This window comes from Megascapheus bottae, chromosome 9 (genome assembly GCF_031878675.1).
Source record: "Megascapheus bottae isolate mThoBot1 chromosome 9, mThoBot2.hap1, whole genome shotgun sequence".
Classification (NCBI taxonomy): Eukaryota; Metazoa; Chordata; class Mammalia; order Rodentia; family Geomyidae; genus Megascapheus; species Megascapheus bottae.
In genome coordinates, this window is record NC_143517.1 from 61,191,253 (window position 1) to 61,210,995 (window position 19,743).

Sequence of the window (19,743 nt, forward strand, 5' to 3'; positions counted from 1 at the left end):
AGAAAATTGCATCTTTGGATTGAGCAAATGCAATCTCTTCTTTTCTATGAAGTGGTAGTCCTGCTGTGTTTTATAGATCATTCTTGAGTTCCCAGGCTCAAGCTGTCTTCCTGCTTCAGCCTCTAGTCGTTGTTTGCCAACATATCAGCTAATCCTTGGGTTTTAAAGACAAATATTACATTTGTAAATATAAGATTTAAGAGAAGCCTAGACAACTCAAAAGTATTGTATGGAATGTCACCCCCAATTATTTAATGAAAACAGTGTTAGAAAACAGTCAGAATTCCCTATCGTCCTTTCAGCTATGTGCTTGTGATTTTTTTTTCATATTTCTGAATAGGTTTAGGAGCCTTCTTTCCCATTTTCTAGATAGAATAGGATTTGGTTGTAATTGAGTTTCTGCTTTAAAAGTAAAAAGTGCTCTGGTTTGATTTCTAACTACCCAGCCACATTCACCATTTAAAGTAAATACAATTAACAGTGATACTATCTAATGATAACTCAATTACCTTATATCAGGCAAATTGAATAGGCAACCTCCTGTCTTGCTAGCTATGTTTAAAACCAAAAACAACTTAGTTTATAGGAAAATACTTCTCATAGAAACAAGCATTATGTACCTTACTAGATTCAATGTTTCAAAATCTATTCTCTCTTTTTTTCTTTTTTGGTGCCAGTAGTGGCCCATGCTTGCTCTTGTGCCCGCTCCCCTCTGTCTTTCTGGTTGTGAGGGTTGAACTGAGAACCTGACCTTTTCCCCTTAAGGCTCTACAGCCACAGAGCTACTTCTGGTTTTCTGGTGGCTATTTGGAGATAAGAGGCACAGATTTTCTTTCCTTAGGCTAGCTCTGAACTGTGATCCTCTAATTTTAGCCTCCAGAGTCGCTAGGATTACAGGCATGAACTACCAACACCTGGCTAACTTTTATTTTTCTGAGAAAGATGAACATAAATTGTAACAAAATTTATTTCAAAACAATAATAAATGGGCAAAACTTATTTCCATCTTTTACTCAAGTGAGAGACAAATACACAATTATATGGGATTGGAATCCAGCTTTAAGCCTATAAAAGAAGAATCAATACAAAGCCTACTGGGCATTCCTTAAGGAAGTAGAAACTGATGGAAAAACATGCTTTACCTCTGGAGGACTTAACAATTCTTTTCTGCAAGACAAATTGAAATAGAGATAATGATTTCTCTTTGCACAGTCTGAATTTGCATTTCCTGTTGGGCCCATAATTTGCTTTTCAGTTGGATCTGTAGGCTGTTTGTGTTTAATGAGTTTGGGAGCATATAGACATGAATTCAAATTGCAAAGGCATTACTTACTTGTATGCCTTTCAGAGAAGTATTTAATTTCTTCAACCTTCAGTTTCCTCACATTAAAGCACCAAGATTATTCATCTCATCAGAATTTTTTGTGAGGATTATGTCAGAAAATTGTGTTATGCAATAGTACAGTAGGTATAGACAAATATAGACAAATGAAGGGCGGAGGGAGAATGCAGTCAAGAATTCATTGTATATATCACAAAAGTTAGAAAAGCACAGGAGGTCCTTAAAGGGGTGACACCCTTTGTACAAGTATTTGAACATAATAAAAAGGAAATAGCATAGTACATGTCATATGCAAAGACCTTGGTAGATTTTACCTCCTGGCATTATTATTTTTGTCAGTGGAGGTGGTGGTCGTGGTGCTTGAACTGGGTACAGCCCCTGAGTTCTTCAGCTCAAGGCTATTGCTATACCACTATGAGCCACAGAGCCACTTCCTGCTTCCTGGTGGTTAACTGGAGATAAGTTTCACAGACTTTCATTCCCCTGGCTGGCTTTGAACTATGATTTTCAGGTCTCAGCCTCCTGAGTAGCTAGGATTATAGGTATGAGTGCCCACCTTTCTGATGTAATTTTTATACACTAATAATTAATTAGCTAGTGATAGCTATGAAATAATGATTAAGAACTAATTACTAATCACATAACTAATTATATAACCAATTACTCCCAAGTTCAAGCCCTTAAAATAATTTATTTAATAATTTATTTAGCTCAGGCTTCTGTGGGTAGACAGTTTGGGCTGATTTCCGCTGGGTGATGTTTATGCCAATCTTGCTTGATGGTCTCATGTTTGTTTTGGTTTGCTGGTTGGTTAACAGGAGCTGGCTGGTCTATGGAGACCTCCGCTAGGAGGTTCATATAATGAGGGCCTCACTTCTCTAGCAGGGAGACCAAAGCCTCTTTACCCTTCCAAATCCTTGACCTGTTGGCTAAAGCCAACCTAGAGTCAGGGGTGTGAAAGATTCTTTCTACACATTCCTCTTTCTAAGTTCCAATTTCCTGCAGAGTGTGCAAACAGGTAAGGGAAGAGTAACAGATACTATTTTCTCAATTGATTATAAAGAGCTTCTTCTAGTTCCTTATCTGGCATCTCCGTGCTTTCTGTCTTTTTGACCTTGGTGTTCATTTCTCCCCTCCTTCTCTACTTCATCGCTCCTCCTCTTCCTTGTTTTCCAGTCTTCCTTAGATAGTCACTAACCATTTACTATGCTCCATGACAACTAAGATTTGACCCTGCCCATCATAAATACAAAGGCCCTCACTGCCTTGTATGTCACTGAAGTTAAACAGAACATTTTTCTCTCCCCTTTCACAGCTCCACTCTATGTGCAATGCTCAAGCAAGCTAGCATTGTAGTAAATAACAATGAGAGATAATTCTTTCCTCTAATTGTTCCAAATGATAGTGTTTCTAAGGAAGGCTTTCCAGCTGTTTTGTCTGATTTAATCAAGAACTCTTAACCTTATTATCTCCGGATTTTGTTCCTTATCCATTTGCAATTCTCTTTATAAAGCATAGATGATTGAGCTGTTAGGCTTAGAGGCTGATCAGGAGTTTGTGCCTGATACTGTGTCTTGGTTGGCAATGGAAAGGTTGAGTGATTACTCAGCTTATCCTTTTCATTTGTTTACACAAGTGTCTCCAGTACTTTGGCTAGCACAGGAGTGAGAAAATTGTTCTGGAATTCAGAGTTCTGTGGTTTCAATATGGAAAATAATTGGTAACCGAAATGGTGTTGTGTGGTACAGAAGACTGAATTAGAACCCTTTCATGCTTCAATTCTTCTTGCAGGCAATGGGGCACAATATTCACTGCAAGATAGCAGAAAAAACATCTGGCAAGATTTCAACCAGGCTCAGGCCCAGGTCATACTACAGGCCAAATACAACCTGATAATCTTGGAGTTGGATGTTGGTATGGTTATTTGTGAAAGTTCCCTCAGTAGTTTCAAAGTTCAGTCAAATTTGAGAATCAGTGTCATAAGAAGACACACAGAACATTGCAACACAAAGGATTGTTTCTTGGTCTCAAAACTGAGAAAACTCAAGTCCAGAGAGATCAAAGATTCTCAAAAGACAGGTTGTAGCTGAAAAGTAGGATTCAAATCCTGAGTTTTTCAGCTTAAAGAATGCTTTCTCCACCCCATACGAATTGGATATGACTCAACATTAAGATAATGGAAGAGCAAAATGGAATGAAATTCCAAACTAAGAAAGGAGGAAGAATATCACTGATATAGATATTTAGCGGTAAAAAAAGAAAACTCTATGCAATGAGATCATCAAATTGTCTCATTGTTACCTTTTGAGAATAAGCTTATGGAATATGTGAACAGCCTTATAATTATTTCCTGTAATCTCTGAATTTGCCTGCAATTGCCTTTGGAAGCATTAAGATGTATACTAATTAAAAATGAATCATCTCAGTTTAAGATTTAGAACTTGGAACAAATACTGGTCTAAACTGGGCACAGGGCTATTTCAAGCTACTGGGGCTAAAAGCTAATACTCTAATAGGATGTTCACAATGACCTTTCTTATATTATTTTGATCTTCTAATTATTTTTGGAGAAGGAATAAGATGCCAAGGGACAGAGACCGCCTATTTTTAATGGCCTAAATTCTGAAAATGTACCAGTAAACATAAAAAGTATTCTATTTAAATGCTAATGAATGTTCTTCGAACCGTAATTTTTGAAAAGAATATGTATAACAAATGACTACTAATGATTAGTATATAACTCTTTAAGGAACAAATGCTCCAGGCCTGACTGGCATAGAGATCGTAAATGAGGGCATTTTAAGCCTTGATTATGTTGCTTCTTTGCTCTCTTTACTTGCAGGGCACAACCAACCTTTCCTAGGATTCTTCACAAGTCTCTGATACCTGCCAAACTCCAGTAAAAGCACAGGAGCCTTTCAGTGAAATGCGGAAGTATGTAAATGCGTGCTGAGACATTGAAAGAATTACTGCCAGGCCACCTTACATGTTGGCGAGGTATCTTCGGAATTAATGAAACTTGAAAATTGTTCCAGGTTTGATTATACTACTCCTCATGGTCTCTTACCCATCTGTGCAAAATCCTTTTATGTCCATTATTAAGATTTTCTTTTATCACCCATATTTGTGTACCATTGTCATTATAAATATCCATGCTGTTTTCTCTGTGTGTAACCTCTATGAGCAGTGCTGTGCTCTAAATATCAATGTTTCTTGGTTATTTCACTTGAGTCTATAGTTTTAAGTTCAAGTCACGTTGTAGATGTGCATACTGAGCTCCTCAGGACCCATCACATTTTGTAAGTGACAAACACCCAGGATGCCAATTCTTCCCTGTGCTTGGGTGATGTTTCAATGAACCTCTATACTCACAATCCTTATGGATTTCTTGTGAGATATTTCCCAGGGTTCAAACCTAGGAAGATGATCACTAGGTTTATGGCATTCTCAATTACAGTAACTACAGCAAAAAGTTGGTAAGGATGAACCAAAATTTCCTAGAGTGAGGAATGTAGGAAAATCATGTTCACTGGAAAAATAGCAGAGGCAAAGGAATCCAAATGCCATAGCATGGTGGGATCATGGATTCTAAGTCATGGGAGCCTGCAAAAGTTGAGCCTGGGGAAAGGTGATGGGGACTTGCAGGTCTAAAGACCCAGTCTTAAAAGATCTAGGTTGCTATGCTAAGCAAGGGTTTTGAATGTGGAACCCTTAACAAGTTGGTTAGAGGGGTTATTAGAAATGTCACATTCTCTGTCTTGCACTGTGACCAAAGCATAATCCCAAACACCAAGGCAGTGCATGATTTCCTGAAGAGGGGTCTGGCAGCTCATCTCAATTATTGCCACACACACAATGTTCACGGGCAGGCGCTAGGTCGTTTTGGCATGGATGGGATGCACAGATAACAGTTCCCATGAATTTTAAGAAGGCAGTATTGGCATGGAGGAGATGGACAGGGAGGAAAGAAGTGTCTAGAGGAAGGTAACATTCTGCCCTTAGGTCAGATACTGAAAGAGGTGGTGGCAGAATCATTGCTTCCCAAATGGTGAAAATTGAGGGGAACCACAGGCAGAAATGGAATCTGAGGGGGTTCAGGAGATAGCAGTGCTACTCAAGTCCTATTTATTAACTTGGAAAATGATACGCGTAATCAAAACATCATTGTGCTATTATATTTGACTTTGAGCTGTCCTTCCTTAAAATCTTTGATCGCTGTTTTTATTTCCTGGCAACAATACAAAACCAAAAAGACCAAGGTGATTTTATTTTAAAGCCAATCCAAACCAGACCATTCTGGGTCAGCCTATTTCAAGGTTATTGGAATCTGCATCTTTTCCAAGTAATGAAAGTGGAGATGTCTGCCACTGGGAACTGTGTCTGCCCATGACTCCTGGGGAGCTGTGCCCTCTGGGTCTTCTTTCTGACTGTACCTATGCCTGACTCCACAACTTCCCGCAGAGGCCTCTTTCTGACATTCAGTTTCAGGTTCTCAAATCTTCCATCTGGAGGCATCTAGCTTGGACCATAACCTGTCTTCCGCCTGATACACTTAGCTTCCTTCGGATCCATTCTCTTGGATGTCTTCCTTGGATGACACTTCAAACTCAATATGTCCAAGAGAAGCTCACATCCTTTCTTTATGCCCTTTCCCAAGTTGTCTTCTGCTCTCCTGGCACCACGGCTTTCCTTCTTCCAGCCTTGGAGTTACGTAACTAGCAGATGGCTCTCTATTTCTTCCAAGCTAGCAGCCAACAATGCCAAGGATTCTTTTTCTGCATCAAGATCCAACTCTTTCGCATTCCAAAGCTATTACCAAGACAGCCAGGAACCCTCTCTTCTGCATCAGTATTGAGGTCTTCTTTAGTTGGCTACTTTGATGGTTTCTCTACCATGAGGTCTGCATTGCAAATCTGTTTTTGATCATTAATATCACCCTGATAAAGGACAAAAATAGTCCATTAAGGATGGATTCGAAGCTTAAGTGTAAGGCTGTTTAGTAACTATTTTACCTGTCTTGTTTTCATACCCTTGAACAAATACAATCATCACTTGGTATTTGCTGGATATTGGACTCCCATCGAATAGCAAAATCTTCAGATCAAGTCCCATATAGAAAATGAAATTACTTTTATATTTAGCTATGCACATTCTCTATTCTACTTTAAAGTCATCTAGATTACTAACACAATGCAAACACGATGGAAATATCTGTATTGTTTGGGAAGTAATACCAAAATCATCTCTGCATGCTCAGTACAGATAGAATATTTTCCAAATCAAGTTTGCTTGTGTCCCAAGAAGGTGGAATCTTCAGATGCAGAGGGGCCAACTGAATGTACTTTAACTACAGAGTTATAGAAGTAATGTACTCTAGGGTCCTAGTACCTGTAAGGAAAGAGAGTATCATGACATACACATGCACTTATATTTATAAACATGAACAGAATACAGTTTGGCATTTTTTTTTCTTTTGCCAGTCTTGGGGTTTGAACTCTGGGCCTTCGAGCTGTTTTTGAACTTTTTTAGTCAAAGCTAGCACTCTATCACTTGAGCAACAACTGCACTGGTGTTTTGTGTGTGTGTGATTTGGAGATAAGAGTCTCATGGACTTTCCTGCCTGGAGTGGCTTTGAAATGCAATCCTCAGATCTCAGCCTCCTGAATTGTTACAAGCATGAGCCATCGGCACCTGGCTTTTGGCATTTTCCTAAGCAGTCGGTCCAATGGTAGAATACAAGCACTTAGCTTTACTAGACATTCAAGAGAAAGGTCAAACCAGGACAGGCAGAAAAGTGGAACTTCTGTGATTCTTCCTAAAATCCCCTTCACCACACCTGTAATACTACTGAGGAGGCTGACATCTGAGGAAAATTCTTAACTCCAATTAAACACCCAAAAGCTGGAAGTAGAGATGCGGCTACAAATGGCAGAGTTCCAGCCTTGAGCAAAAAAAAAAAAAAGGGAAGGGCTAGCTCCCAGGCCCTGAGTTCAAGCCCCAGTGCTGGCAGCCTTTTCCAACCCTCTCTGTTAAGGACTGTCTAGGTGGTTACTAATGCAACTCAAATTCTCCTTTCCATGTTCACTAAAAATAAGTTTGCCTCATGCCCTTCCAGGCTTTCATCTTCTCACAAGAGAGAAGGGAACATTCCGCAGGATGTCACTTCTGTAGGATGCGGGTTCTGAAATGTAAATTTGTTCTGCACACTCTCCTGGCAGAGAGGGTCCCTTCAGCTTACTTAGCTCAGATCCTAGCAGACTGCTCTTTCACGGTCCCCGGGTCGTCGTGGACCCTGGGAGATTTGGTTAGCCCTGTTTTGGGCCTGTGAGCTGTGCCCCTCGACTTGCACGCCCCTGAGGGACCTGGCTCCAGTCGGCTGGGCCCGGCCACAATGCAACCCATCCAACATCAGGGACTCCCCCGGGTCAGGCCCAGCGCTGCTCCGGGTGAATGGATCGGAGCCGCTGTCCCTGGAGCCTGGCTCGGGCTGCAGGAAATGACCTTCCCGGTTCTCCGGAGGGGGGCGCGGGGGAGGGGAGCGCGGGAGAGGGGGGGCGGCTCAGGCCGAGGCTGCCGACGGGGCCCGGGACCACGCTCCGCCCCACGCCCTCGCAAACCCTCGCTCGCACTCGGCGGCAGGCCCAGCCTCCTCGCTGGGATTCCGAGAGGAGACCGAAGCTGGCGCTCTGGGGTGCAGCGGCTGCAACGCCTGCCCCGCCGGTCATCTGACAGAGGGAGGGGGCGTGGCGGACGTGGGCGACGCGCTGACGTCACGCGCGTGGCCACACCCCCTCGCGCGCGCGTTGTCCGGCTCGGAACGCGGCGGGCTGGGGCGGCCGGCGCCGGCGGGGTTGCGTCGGCGACGGGGAGCTACGCGGTCCGCTCGCTCGGCTCCTCCCCTCCGCCCCGGGTCCGGTGTCCGCGGGCGGGGCCGGGTGGCTCGGCTGTCATGGTGCGAGCGGCGCGGCGCCGTTGAGCTTCGGCGTGGCGGTGGCGAGCCCGGCTCGGGGTCACCATGCCTACCCGTGAGTGCGCGGCGGGGCCGGGCGGGCGGGCGGCCCGGGCCGGGGAACGGCGGGAGGTGGCGGCCGGCTCGGCCGGCGCCGGGTCCCGGGTCCCGAGCTCACCGCGGCGACTCCGGCGCCGACGCTCGCCGGTCGAGAGCCAGGAAGTGTCGCGGCCCGCCGGGCCGGGGAACTTTGGTTTCGGCTTCGCCCGTCCGGGGGTGGAGGGGCGGGGGCCCCGCTCGCTCCGGGAAACCGAGGCCCCTGGTGCTCGCTCGGGGGGCGGCCGGGGAAGAGCGTCCGGCTGGGAGCTGCCCCACCGGTGAAAAGTTGAGGGGGCCCCGGGGACCCCCTTCCCCTCCCCTCCCCCGCGTCGCCACGGCCTCGCTTCCCGCGCGCGGGCGTCGCCCGGTGGGTCTCGCGCCCGACCCCCGGCCGCGACCTTCCGGCGCGTCCCCGGCCGCCGCCGCCGTCGTCGTCGTCCCCGCCGCCCGGGAGGGCGGGCTCGGGCCTCGGTCGTCGGCCCCCTCGCCACCCCGGGGCGCCTCCGAGGGGTGGCGCTTCGGGGATCAAGGGCGGGGGATTCCAGGTTTTAGGGGTTCCCCAGCTCCCCGGCCTGGCAGAAGAGGTCCCGCCGGCTTTGTCCCCAGAGCTCTCCGAATACGACCCCCGAGGTTGGAGGTTCAAACCTCCTGCCAATGCGGAGTGGTGTGGTTTTCACGGCCGAGTTACTCCGGTGCCAGCCTTGACCCGTTTCAAAGTGACCCAGATAATGGCAGTGTGACTTGAAACCCACAGGCGTCCGAGCAGACGAGAGCAGATCCTGGATCTTCTCCGGGGAGAAGCGTGACAGTCAATGTTCCAGGCCATACATGTCTATAAACACTCACACATACTTCTAATTGTTCGTATTTCTGAACATGTAGAGGATGCAGACTTACCAGCGCAGTCTCCAGTGTTCTGGCTACTACCGGGTAAAGAGAAATTATTTCCTGGTATGGAGAAAGAAATGTTTCGATAATACTGTGGCGTGTTTTTTTTTTTTTTTAATTGTAATGTTAAGTGTAAAGATTACTTCTTAAACATACAGTGAGTTTTTGTTTTCTTAATGTATTGCTTTAGACCTTGTATCCAGGGCTCATCTCACTGTTTTACTCATCTGGGCCGGAGGTATATCATTTTAGCAGGATCTTCATTATCATTATTGTCAGTTTATTGTGTCTAAATTCATGCTCACCGTCATTCAATAAATGCAAGATAAGCACTGTACTAGTCTTTCACTTTTTGCACAAAGCAAACTGTTCTTGGAAGTTAAAGCTTCAGGTGGCATACTAAAATTGGCAAAGTAAAAAACAACTTTTTAGTTATGTTGTAACTTAACGAAATTAGCAAATTAACATGTTCAAACATGGTGTATTTTCTTTGAGAGGGTATAGAAAAATTTGTGTCTTAAAAATGTTTGATTTACTCTGTTAGCTACTGGTGGAGTTTGCCAAGTAAAAAATACAGATTTTACTCCTCAGCTGAAATGATAGAAGAAATGTTTGTTTTACCTATCATTGTTAATATTTACCACAGTAAACTTCTGTGACAGTAAAAATGTGCTAAAGATGAGGGCATTGATAAAAGTGAGTAGTCCTTGCCTTTTCTCTCCCTTGCTGATCAAAACTGTCATAAGTGTGAGCAAAGAGCTTCTTAGAAGTTGTGTGTGGATTAAGCTTCCAAAATGTTAAGAATATAACCAAGCTGAGACAGCAAAAGTGTCACTTTCTTTATGAATACTTGTAAGAAGAAAATTCAGTTCCAATTGCAAATGTTTTTTTTTCTTTCTTTTTTTTTACCTTGTTCTTTTTAATGTTGCATTGTGAAGAGTCTTATTTATCAGCTTGATAAATAAGTCTTATTTATCAGCTTGTTCAAGAGGTTTAGCTACGTAAATGCATTGTTTTTCTGTAAAACTGAAGGGTTGGCAATGTTGTTTTTGACCTCTTGGACTATAGAATTCTGAGAGTATTCTTGTTCTAAATTGTAGAATAAATGCTTCTATCCCTATTGTGTTAACTTGGAATATTGATAATCAGTCATTAAACTGGTATTGATTAGTCCAGTGTAGCTGGGTATGGTATACTAGCCAAGCAATAATTTGGGAATGCATAACTCATGCATAGAAACTATTGCTTCATTGGAGTTGTTTTGTAGCAGACAAGAATTTTTTGGTCATATCATTTATTTTCTTCCAGGGGATTAAAACCAACACTTGGCACAGATTTTAAGACTGTGTCAAATCTACAAGCCTGTACTTGGACACATTTTTTCTAAAGGCCTTTATTTGATCCCCTGTTCAAAGGACTGTGAAGATTTTGCTTTCAACTGAACCATTGTTTGGAGGAAACATAGACTTACCAATTTATTTATTTATTTATTTTTGCAAATTTTGTTGTCTGAGATCACAAATGAGTAGAACTGGCACTCTGACCACACTGAACATACATGCTGAGCCTAGATAACATTTATGTTCCTATTTTCTTGAGTTCATTGAGTGAAACGTAAGCCTATTCAGAATTACATTACATCAGAGTTTCTTTGCATTTACAGGAGAGTTTAACATTTGCCTTGGCTCCCATCTTACAGCAGGGATTTGTGGGAAGGAAGCCATTGAGCTCATGCTTATGCTGAGTAGTTGCTTGGTTATGTAGGCACAGACCGACTGTATAGTCAACTAAGGAAGAAACTCCCTAGGATCATATACCTAGAAACAAATGTATCTTATGTATAAAGAGTTAATGTGTTTTTATCTAATTTATTGCTGGTACTGAGTTTGAACCCAAGACCTTATTCTTGCACAGCTGGTTCCCCAGAACTTGACCCACTCCTTCAGCTCGGATCTTTTTGCTGGTTATTTTGGAGACAGAGCCTGAACAGACTTTTCTGGTCAAGCTGGCTTCTAAGTGTAATCTTGAGCCTCCTGAGTAGTTAGGGATTGTCTTGGATCATGGTTTAAGATGTTTGGGTCCATAGTTCATTGCTTTCAGGCCGGTAACTAGGAGCAAATCTATTTCATCCCATGGCTGTCGGGACAGAGAGGAAGGGTCCAGGGACAAGTTGTACCCTTAAGGCATGTCCTCAGTGACTTCCTCCAAATAGGCTTCCCCTCCTACCAGTTCACTTAGCTATGACTTCAAGAGTGGCTTCATTACAGTGCTCTCAATCCAGTCACATAAAAAGAGCCCATTAGGGTGCATCAACAGTTTTACCTTTTAGTGAGATGCTTCATATCTACGCCAGAATACATGCAGACGCAGAGGTTTTTATACTAGCTTTTGAGCCTTTTGTAAATTCACTCCATTTTCTTCCTTTCCTCCCTCTCCCCTTCTTTCTTTCTTTTTTTTTTCCCCTTCCTTTTCCTCTTTTTCCACCCAGAACATTTGTATCTTTCGTGAGTTGTAACCTAAGAAAAGTTTTTCTTTATTTGCAGTGACTTTTTACTTGCTACTACTTTGGTCACTGCCAGTGACCTTGTCTTTTAATCTCCCACAGATAGGGATGTGAGGCTGCATTGATGTATGTAGATAGCAAGATAAGATTGGAAGAGATGGGGAGGAGAAATGAATGATTTTAGATGTTTATGCAAGAAACAATTAACTTGACCTGAAAGTGCATTCAAACTGTCACAGTCCTAGTTCCTAGCATGTCTGCCATGTGCAGACTAGAAGTTTCCAGTTTATTTTGCTGTTTGGGTTAGGCATTAAGTTTTGATTGGCTGATTGTATGCATTAGAGTAAAGGCTTAACTTTCCTCTCCAGAGGGAAGTCAGATTCCACCTGCCCCAGAGATGGAGAGACAAAAGAGTCAAGGAAGTGGATGGAGTGTCAGAAAGTGGTAGGACTGGGATTGGAACTATCTTGTCTGCCTGCTTCAGTTCTTCTCTCATACTCTTCCTGCTCTGAGCCAAGGCAGAAGGTGAATCAGAATGTACCTACTTCCTTAGATGCTGTCACTTTCACTTAGCATTGTGCTTGGTTACATAATAAGGATTTAGTAAACCTTTAATAAAGATTCAAATTCTAAGTGGAGTTAGAGAAGTTGTTCTTTGGATACCATACCAAATCTGAGGTAACTTTTTTCATAAAACAATGTTGTAAAAGTTTTCTGGTTTGGGATAGGTTATTACCAGATCTGCCTTTTTTTTTTTTCTTTTAGGTTTTGAGAGGTATACAAGTGGAGGCCTAAATCATCGTCTTAAGGAGTGTTTTTGAACTTTGAACATCTTGGACTAGGTTTTGCTGGGGTGGAAAGGGGTTGATGCCATGGCATTATAGGATTTTTATAAACACCTCCCACCCTCCCCATCACAACTGCCTCCAAAGTCTTGAGACACTAGACACTAACAAATGTCCCTGGGGCACAAACTTGTACCTAGTTGAGAACTTTTGATCCAATTGTTTAAATGTTTCAGGTGAAGCTGTGCTCAAGCGTGGCCTACTTTCTCATGTAGCTTCCTCAGCTGGGTTGTCAAGAACACCATCTCTAGTCAGAGGTCCAGGCAGCTGATAGGCCTGATCTGATACCTAATGATCTTGTGAACAACACAGGGTCTTTCCTGACCCTGAGATGTGATTGATTACCCATTAGGTCCCACTAATACCTTTTTCATCTCAAGATTTCTGGAATGTTCTAACCATTTTTCCAAATCCTACCATTTGAGTAATTGGGAAGAGGAACTCAGTATGCCTCCCCTCCCACTTTGGATAATTTGGAACTGGCATGTTTAAACAAAAACAGCTGTCTTCTTGTTTCTCTGGTTTTCTAGGACAGTGACTTCCCAGGATAAGTATGTTGTCCTTGGCCACCACACACCCCGTGAGAGCAAAGGGAATTCTTTATATCTGGAGAGGAAGAACCCTTTAATTATAGTGAAATGAAGATGCTAGTTTTTAGGATGAAGCCACATTGTAACCACTGAATAGATTTTGTCTCTTGTGGAATGAGCCCAGTTGTCATGCATGGTGCCAAGGTGGGCTGCAGTGGAGAAAGCAGATTCAGGCTGATATACTACATATATACATAGGTATGTATATATATGTGTGTGTGTGTGTGTGTGTGTGTGTGTGTGTGTGTGTGTGTGTGTGTGTGTGTGTGTGTGTGTGTGTGTATATATATATATATTCCTGTTTCCTGCTTTCTCCTTTTAGTTGTTAGGTAGCATGATTCAGACTATTAGTAAAGACAGAAACATTACTCAGGCATTTTCATCAGATCTCTGAATCATAGTGTGTGTCTGCCTGAACATCAGTTCAACCCAGGCTCCAGTTTTATATGGAGCCCGGTTTTACCTGGAGCCCCTTTATCCTTTGTGGTAGTAGAAAAGCTTCATACTGTTGTTGGAAAGGGATCACAGACATTTTCAGAAATGAAGAGGAGGACACAGAAAATATAATCCTAGTCACTGCAGGGAGTTAAAGGTGAATGGGAGAAACTCAGCTGTTTGTTTAGGCTAAGGATCTTAAATATTTTTGCCAAGTGAGCCTTGTTGAGAATGGGATGAAAGCTATGATAATTATTCCCCAGGAACATGAAGATTCCCACCCAGAGTTTGCCATATATTTTGAAGTTGATTTAAGACACGTTCAGAATCCTCTGGAGATACGATTTGAGTATGAAATGTCTCCACAGGTTCATGTGTTAGAAATGTGGCCTCCAGCTGGTGGTGCTTTTCTTCAGACTTGTAGAAACTTCAAGAGGCAAGGCCTTACTGGAAGATAAAAATCATGAGGTGGTTGTGCAGGGGTCCCATGGGCCCCTGGTCCCCTTCTGGATCTTTGCTTCCTGTCTGCCATCATGTGAAAAAGTTCCATCATACGGATCAACCACCTGACTATTCAGGAGAAGTACACAATGTCACACAACCATGGACTGAATCTTCTGAGAGCAGTAGTTAAATCAATCTTTTCTCCAGGTATTCTCTTAGGTATTTTGCTCACAGCTATGCAAAAGTAACTAATACACCTGAAGAAACAAAGCAGGGCACCATAGTGGGAGTTAAAAATATCACTAATTGCCAAACATACCATGTTATTCAAAGTACTTCTTCCTTTGTCATTTACTTTTCTCCTAATTTTTATATGCATATTTTTCTTAACTTTCTTTGTTAGCCTACTGAAATCTTTTCATTATTATGCAGATGAATATTCATTATGCTTTTCTAAAATTGATACGTATGATATGTATGATTATGTAAGAATTGTAGCATCATCAGAGAAAGGAATTAAGAGGGATAATGAAAATAGGATTTTGAACCTAAACAGGAAATTAGATTCAATTCCTAAGGGACAAGTAAAGCTAAACCTGACCCACTCTCAGGTGGGTCATGGTGTGGTGCTGAAACCCAGGTTGTCTTCCAGGTGCGCTTACTATTTTATGTTTCTTCATGGTGAGTGACAGGAGTGTATGTAAGAGAAATATGGTAATTAATCATAGTGAATGCCTTGAAAGATTCAAAGTATCCAATAGATAAGAGGTACTGCATTTATACAAAGTACTGCTAATTCTATGAGATTAGAGTATATAGCAGTACTTACTACAAACCACAGTATAACAACTGATAAATGGCTTGGTGAAAACACTACAGGTTCATTAATAAAGTATTCATTAAAAACTAAAATCACTGGGCCATGAGTTTGGCCTAGTGGTACAGTGCTTGCCTAGCATTCACCATGGAGGCCTGGGTTCGATTCCTCGGTACCACGTACATAGAAAAAAGCCAGAAGTAGTGCTGAGGCTTAAGTGGTAGAACTCTAGCCTTGAGAAAGTCCAAGGACAGTGCTCAGGACCTGAGCTCAAGCCCAGGACTGGCAAAATAAATAAATAAGTAAATAAAATCACTTTTCTCTCTGATTATTGTGCCAATACCATACAAAAGCAGTAAATCTCAGTACACAACACACACGTTGATCATTGCTTTGGGGAAGCACTTTGATGTATGTACTTTCTGATTTTCCAGTAACCCCGTAACTTTACCTATTGGGAATTTTAGAAATGGTTCAAAACAGAGGGCACCAAGATTTCTATATCAACATACCTATTATAGTAATACTTGCAAAATAATGTGATCTCAGAAAATTTCACTCAGTAATGGAATATTTCTGAAAATGGATTGCAGAACATCCTTACAATGAAATATTATGAAGTAATTAACGATAGCCTTCCAAAACTAAGCATGGTTGTACTTACTCATAATTCTGGCAGTTGGGAGTCTTAGGTAGAAATATGGTGAATTTCAGGCCAACCTGGGCTACATAGACACAGCGTCAGAAGAACAGACACACAAACAAAATCATGCCAACAAGCTTAATCAATGTGCTAGAAATGTAGTTCTTTTTATTTTCTAATTGTTTTCGTGTTTTCTACGGTCAGCATTCTAAAATCTGAGAAAATATCCTTTTACAGCTTTAATTTTTTTTCAAAAACCTGAATAAGTACCCTGAAGGAATTCCAAACAGCCAGTCACATAGTGTGACTTTTTTTTTTTTTTTTTCCAGTCCTGGGCTTAAGCTCAGGGCCTGAGCCCTGTCCTTGGATTCTCAAGGCTAGAACTCTACCACTTGAGCCTCAGCACCACTTCTGTCTTTTTCTAAGTATGTGTTACCGAGGAATCGAACCCGGGTATTCGTGCATGCTAGACAAGCACTCTTCCACTGGGCCAAACTCCCGGCCCCATAGTATGACTTGCTATCATGTGCTCATAATTGTAAAATTGGGGGCGCGAATTGAGCAGTAGTTGATGGGGAAAGTAGTTTGTTTTAATATTAAGCAAAGCAAAGGATTTTTTTTTCCTGACCATTTTATATATGTTTTAAAAAGGAAATAATGTCTGCCTTCTTAAGTGGTGGTTTCAGTCATGAAAACTTGAAAGGTTTAGATGAATCATGATGTGGGAGTTCAGTTTTGGGGAGTTTGTAGGTTTCATGTTCCCATTTTTGGAATTATTGTGTGTTGTGGAGTGAATACAGTGCTAGTCAAGTATGATCACAGAATGAGTGTTGGCAGTTTCTCCTGTGATTAATATGTCAGACCTGTCAAAATTCTGTCAGTATATGTGCCAGGTTCACTGAGTTCTTAAAAGTGAGCCAGCCTTCAAGTATGATGGGAAGTAGAAGCTCTAATACTGTTTTTTCTCTCTCCTTGCAGGATATCATAGTCTTCCTTCCCATGTTTGTCTATTGCTCTATAACTTTAGATAGCATGTCTTATTTTTACTGAAGAAAAAACAGCTACTTGGTGTATTTCATTATACTTCTTAATCAAGGTTGCCTCTTTTAAAATCAGGCATTATAAGCCTTTTAGCATTACCATCTTTAAGTACAGTTATCTACCTACTTGCTGTTATTTTTGGTTTTATTTTTAGTTGGCAGGTGGTTCAGCTGTACCTTTCGTTTTATATTACCCAGACTCCAGGGTGTCTGCTGCAGTAGTTTCCTGAATAATGCTATTTCTCACACCCCTGCTACTTAATTTGTTTTTTCCTCTTGAACAGCTGCCTTAGCAATTTGCTACCAAGTTCTCTATGCTGTGGTTGCAATGAACTTTAATGTATCTCAATCCTGCTGAGCAGACAAATGAAATACAAGCTGTCCAAGTTTGTTATTGTCACTTCCTGGGATCTCAGAAACTTTACAGAAAGTACTGTGTCTGGCTAACTGACTGGCCTGGAAGTTAGGGGAGTGGTTGACTTAAATTAATTTATTTTGGGGATTTAGTTAAAAGTATTTATGCTAAGCTGGGCACTGGTGGCTCATGCCTGTAATCTTACTGAGTAGATTGAGATCTGAGGCCATCAAATACTCAGAAAAGGCCAGAAGTAGTACTGTGGCTCAAAATGATAGAGCATTAGCCTCCAGCACAAAACAGCTCAGGGACAGCACCTAGGCCCTGAGTTCAAGCCCTAGGACTGGCAAAAAAAAAAAAAAAAGTATTTCTACTAGCTGTTTTACTCATTAAATTGATGAGAACATCTCCTATAAAAATATTTAGTTGTGGGCTAGGAGTTTGGCCTAGTGGTTAAAGTGCTTGCCTAGCATGCACAAAGACCCGGGTTCGATTCCTCGGTACCACATGATTAGCAAAAAGCCGGAAGTGGTGCTGAGGCCCAAGTGGTAGAGTTCTAGCTTTGAGAAAGTCCAAGGATAGTGCTCAGGCCCTGAGCCCAAGCCCAGGGCTGGCAAAAAAAAAAAAAAAAGAAAAGTTTAAAAAAAAAATATTTAGTTGTAATGGGGATTTGTATTGTCAAGGTAGGAAATACCTCTGGCCTCATCCACCCATCTCTTGTAGTTGCTATTTTCTAGAAGGGCATCTGCAGGTAGAGCGTGTTCTGGGAAAGTGCACAGGAACCAAGTTCCAGGTCTCAGTCCCTGTAAGTGTTTTCTTTCTAGCTGGGTTGGATTGTGTGGATTTCAGAGGTTCGTAGTTCTCAGTCCAGGTTAGAAACTAATTTATAATCTTAGCTATGCTGGAGGCAGTAGGTAGGAGGATTGATCAGTCACATTCTGAAATCAGGCCTTGAAATAAAACATGAGATTTCAACCTGAACATATTTAAAGGAGAAAAGGTCTGGGAGTATGACTCAGGTATTAGAGCACCTGCCTAGCAAACATTAGGCCTGAGTTCAAACTTCAGTACTACCAAAACTAAACAAAAATGAGGGTTAATAAAAGAGAAGCATGGGTTGTCATGGGAACATGGAGGCAAAGTTGGATGGGGGAAGCAAGTAGAGGTTAGTGCAGTGCACTAACGGAGTGAGCTTTGTAGTCGACTAGATTGCACTAGAAAAATCTGAACACTAGAGACAATAAAACTGAAAGGGTTCATTGAAAGACAGGATTCACTTTGGTAGTCTAATCATTTGAATTTCTTTGCTGTCAGAAAGGCATTTTCTGGAGGAGGGACAGTTGGTAGACTGGAGATAGAAGTTGAGTCCATTTTTAGATATGATGAGTATGGTTTCTTAAGGATGTTCAGAGTGCTTTTGTAGGGATAACAGTGCCTAAAATTACTGAAGGGTAGCTTGTAAAGAGAGAAAATGGGGAGACTGAAGACAGACAGATCTTCTGGGAACATTCTCACCTGAGGGTGGAGTGAGGCTAAAGAACCAAAGAGAGAGCAAGTAAGGCATTTCCAAAACAAATGGCAATAGAAGTTTACAATGCAAGACTCAAATAGCAGCCCATTTACCTGTAGCATTTGACTATTCCATCATAGAAAGAAAAAGGCAGGTAAGTGGCCAGTCTTACAGTTTAAGCTGATACTCTGAAAACATAAATTTATGAAATACTAGAGGGAACTCATTTAGACTCATTTCTGCCGTGGTACATGCTATATTGCACTTCTTAGCGGTTATATCACTTCTTGCAAGCAGGGAGATGAGATTTTTCAGGTTATAATTTTCAGACGCAGTTTTCATGGAGGAATTAGGACAGCTAAACTGTAATTTCTTATTTTATTGTCTTACTTGAAGCCCATTATGTGAAAGAAAGAACCCCATTGTTTGCTGGAAGCAGATAAAATGCTCAAGTCGTTACTAGAGATCTGCTTATTTCAAAGAAAGAACTGTGGAACTTGACGTATCAGAGTATCAGATTTTTTTTTCTGTATACACTGCTAATATGCCTTTTGCTTTCTTTATCCTGCTAATTCCTGTTCATTCCTTCCATTCTTGCAAATTCTTCTTTTGGCAATTACCTGGCATAACACAGGAAACAGGTTCTATTCTCTTTTCAACATCACAGAAATACCTATGCCACAGAAATATCTGTGGAGACTACCCAAATAGGGCCTAGCAACATGCTGATTGAAGGTGGCTCAAGAAGATTAGGACACATTGCATGTCAGTAAGTGTGGTTCTTTTCCAAAATGGCAACCATTCCTAATACTGTAGACTTTTGGAGTGATGACTTTCAGAAATCTGTTGATCCTTTAATTGAAAGGACCTCCAGGATAGTGAAACAAAAGCCATATAATGAATGATTGTTGTCCTTAATGTACTATGTTGTCTCTCATCTCCTTTGCTGTCCCTTGGTTATCTCATATTGGTATAGTATCTCACTTTGTTATCTGATATATTGAATTTATTTGTATTTGGATATTTGAAATTTGATAGGGAAGGGGGGAAAACCAAGACAGGTGGGGAGTGTGGGGGGGGAGGGAAACGGGTACCAAGACATGTGAAAGGGTATCAATGTATGTGAATTAATGCACCTTCTATCTGGCAAATACCATGTAACCCTTTTACTAATTACAATAAAAAAAAAAGAAAAAAAAAAAAAGAAGAACCCAAGTTGGGCTGGGAGTTTGGTCTAGTGGTAGAGTGCTTGCCTAACATGCACGAATACCTGGGTTTGATTC

At 41.8% G+C, this 19,743-nt stretch overlaps 1 protein-coding gene and 1 long non-coding RNA gene across 4 annotated transcripts in view; both read left to right on the top strand.

Moving 5' to 3' along the window:
• The first annotated feature begins 3,137 nt into the window (after positions 1–3,137).
• On the top strand, positions 3,138–4,502 carry LOC150059257 (uncharacterized). The gene is made up of 2 exons (XR_016536624.1): positions 3,138–3,256; positions 4,185–4,502. It is a non-coding gene; the product is annotated as an uncharacterized LOC150059257 (long non-coding RNA).
• A 3,685-nt stretch (positions 4,503–8,187) lies between these two features.
• Efr3a (EFR3 homolog A) overlaps positions 8,188–19,743 on the top strand; it is a 76,904-nt gene continuing 65,348 nt past the window's right edge. Inside the window, exon 1 of one of the 3 annotated variants that reach the window (XR_016536708.1) lies at positions 8,188–8,367. Coding sequence is in view for 1 of the 3 variants with exons in the window: in XM_090339407.1 (XP_090195533.1) it covers positions 8,358–8,367 (10 nt within the window). In the remaining 2 variants the exon portion in view is untranslated. The remainder of the gene's footprint in view (positions 8,368–19,743) is intronic. The other 2 variants (XM_090339407.1, XM_090339408.1) reach the window with 2 other exon arrangements.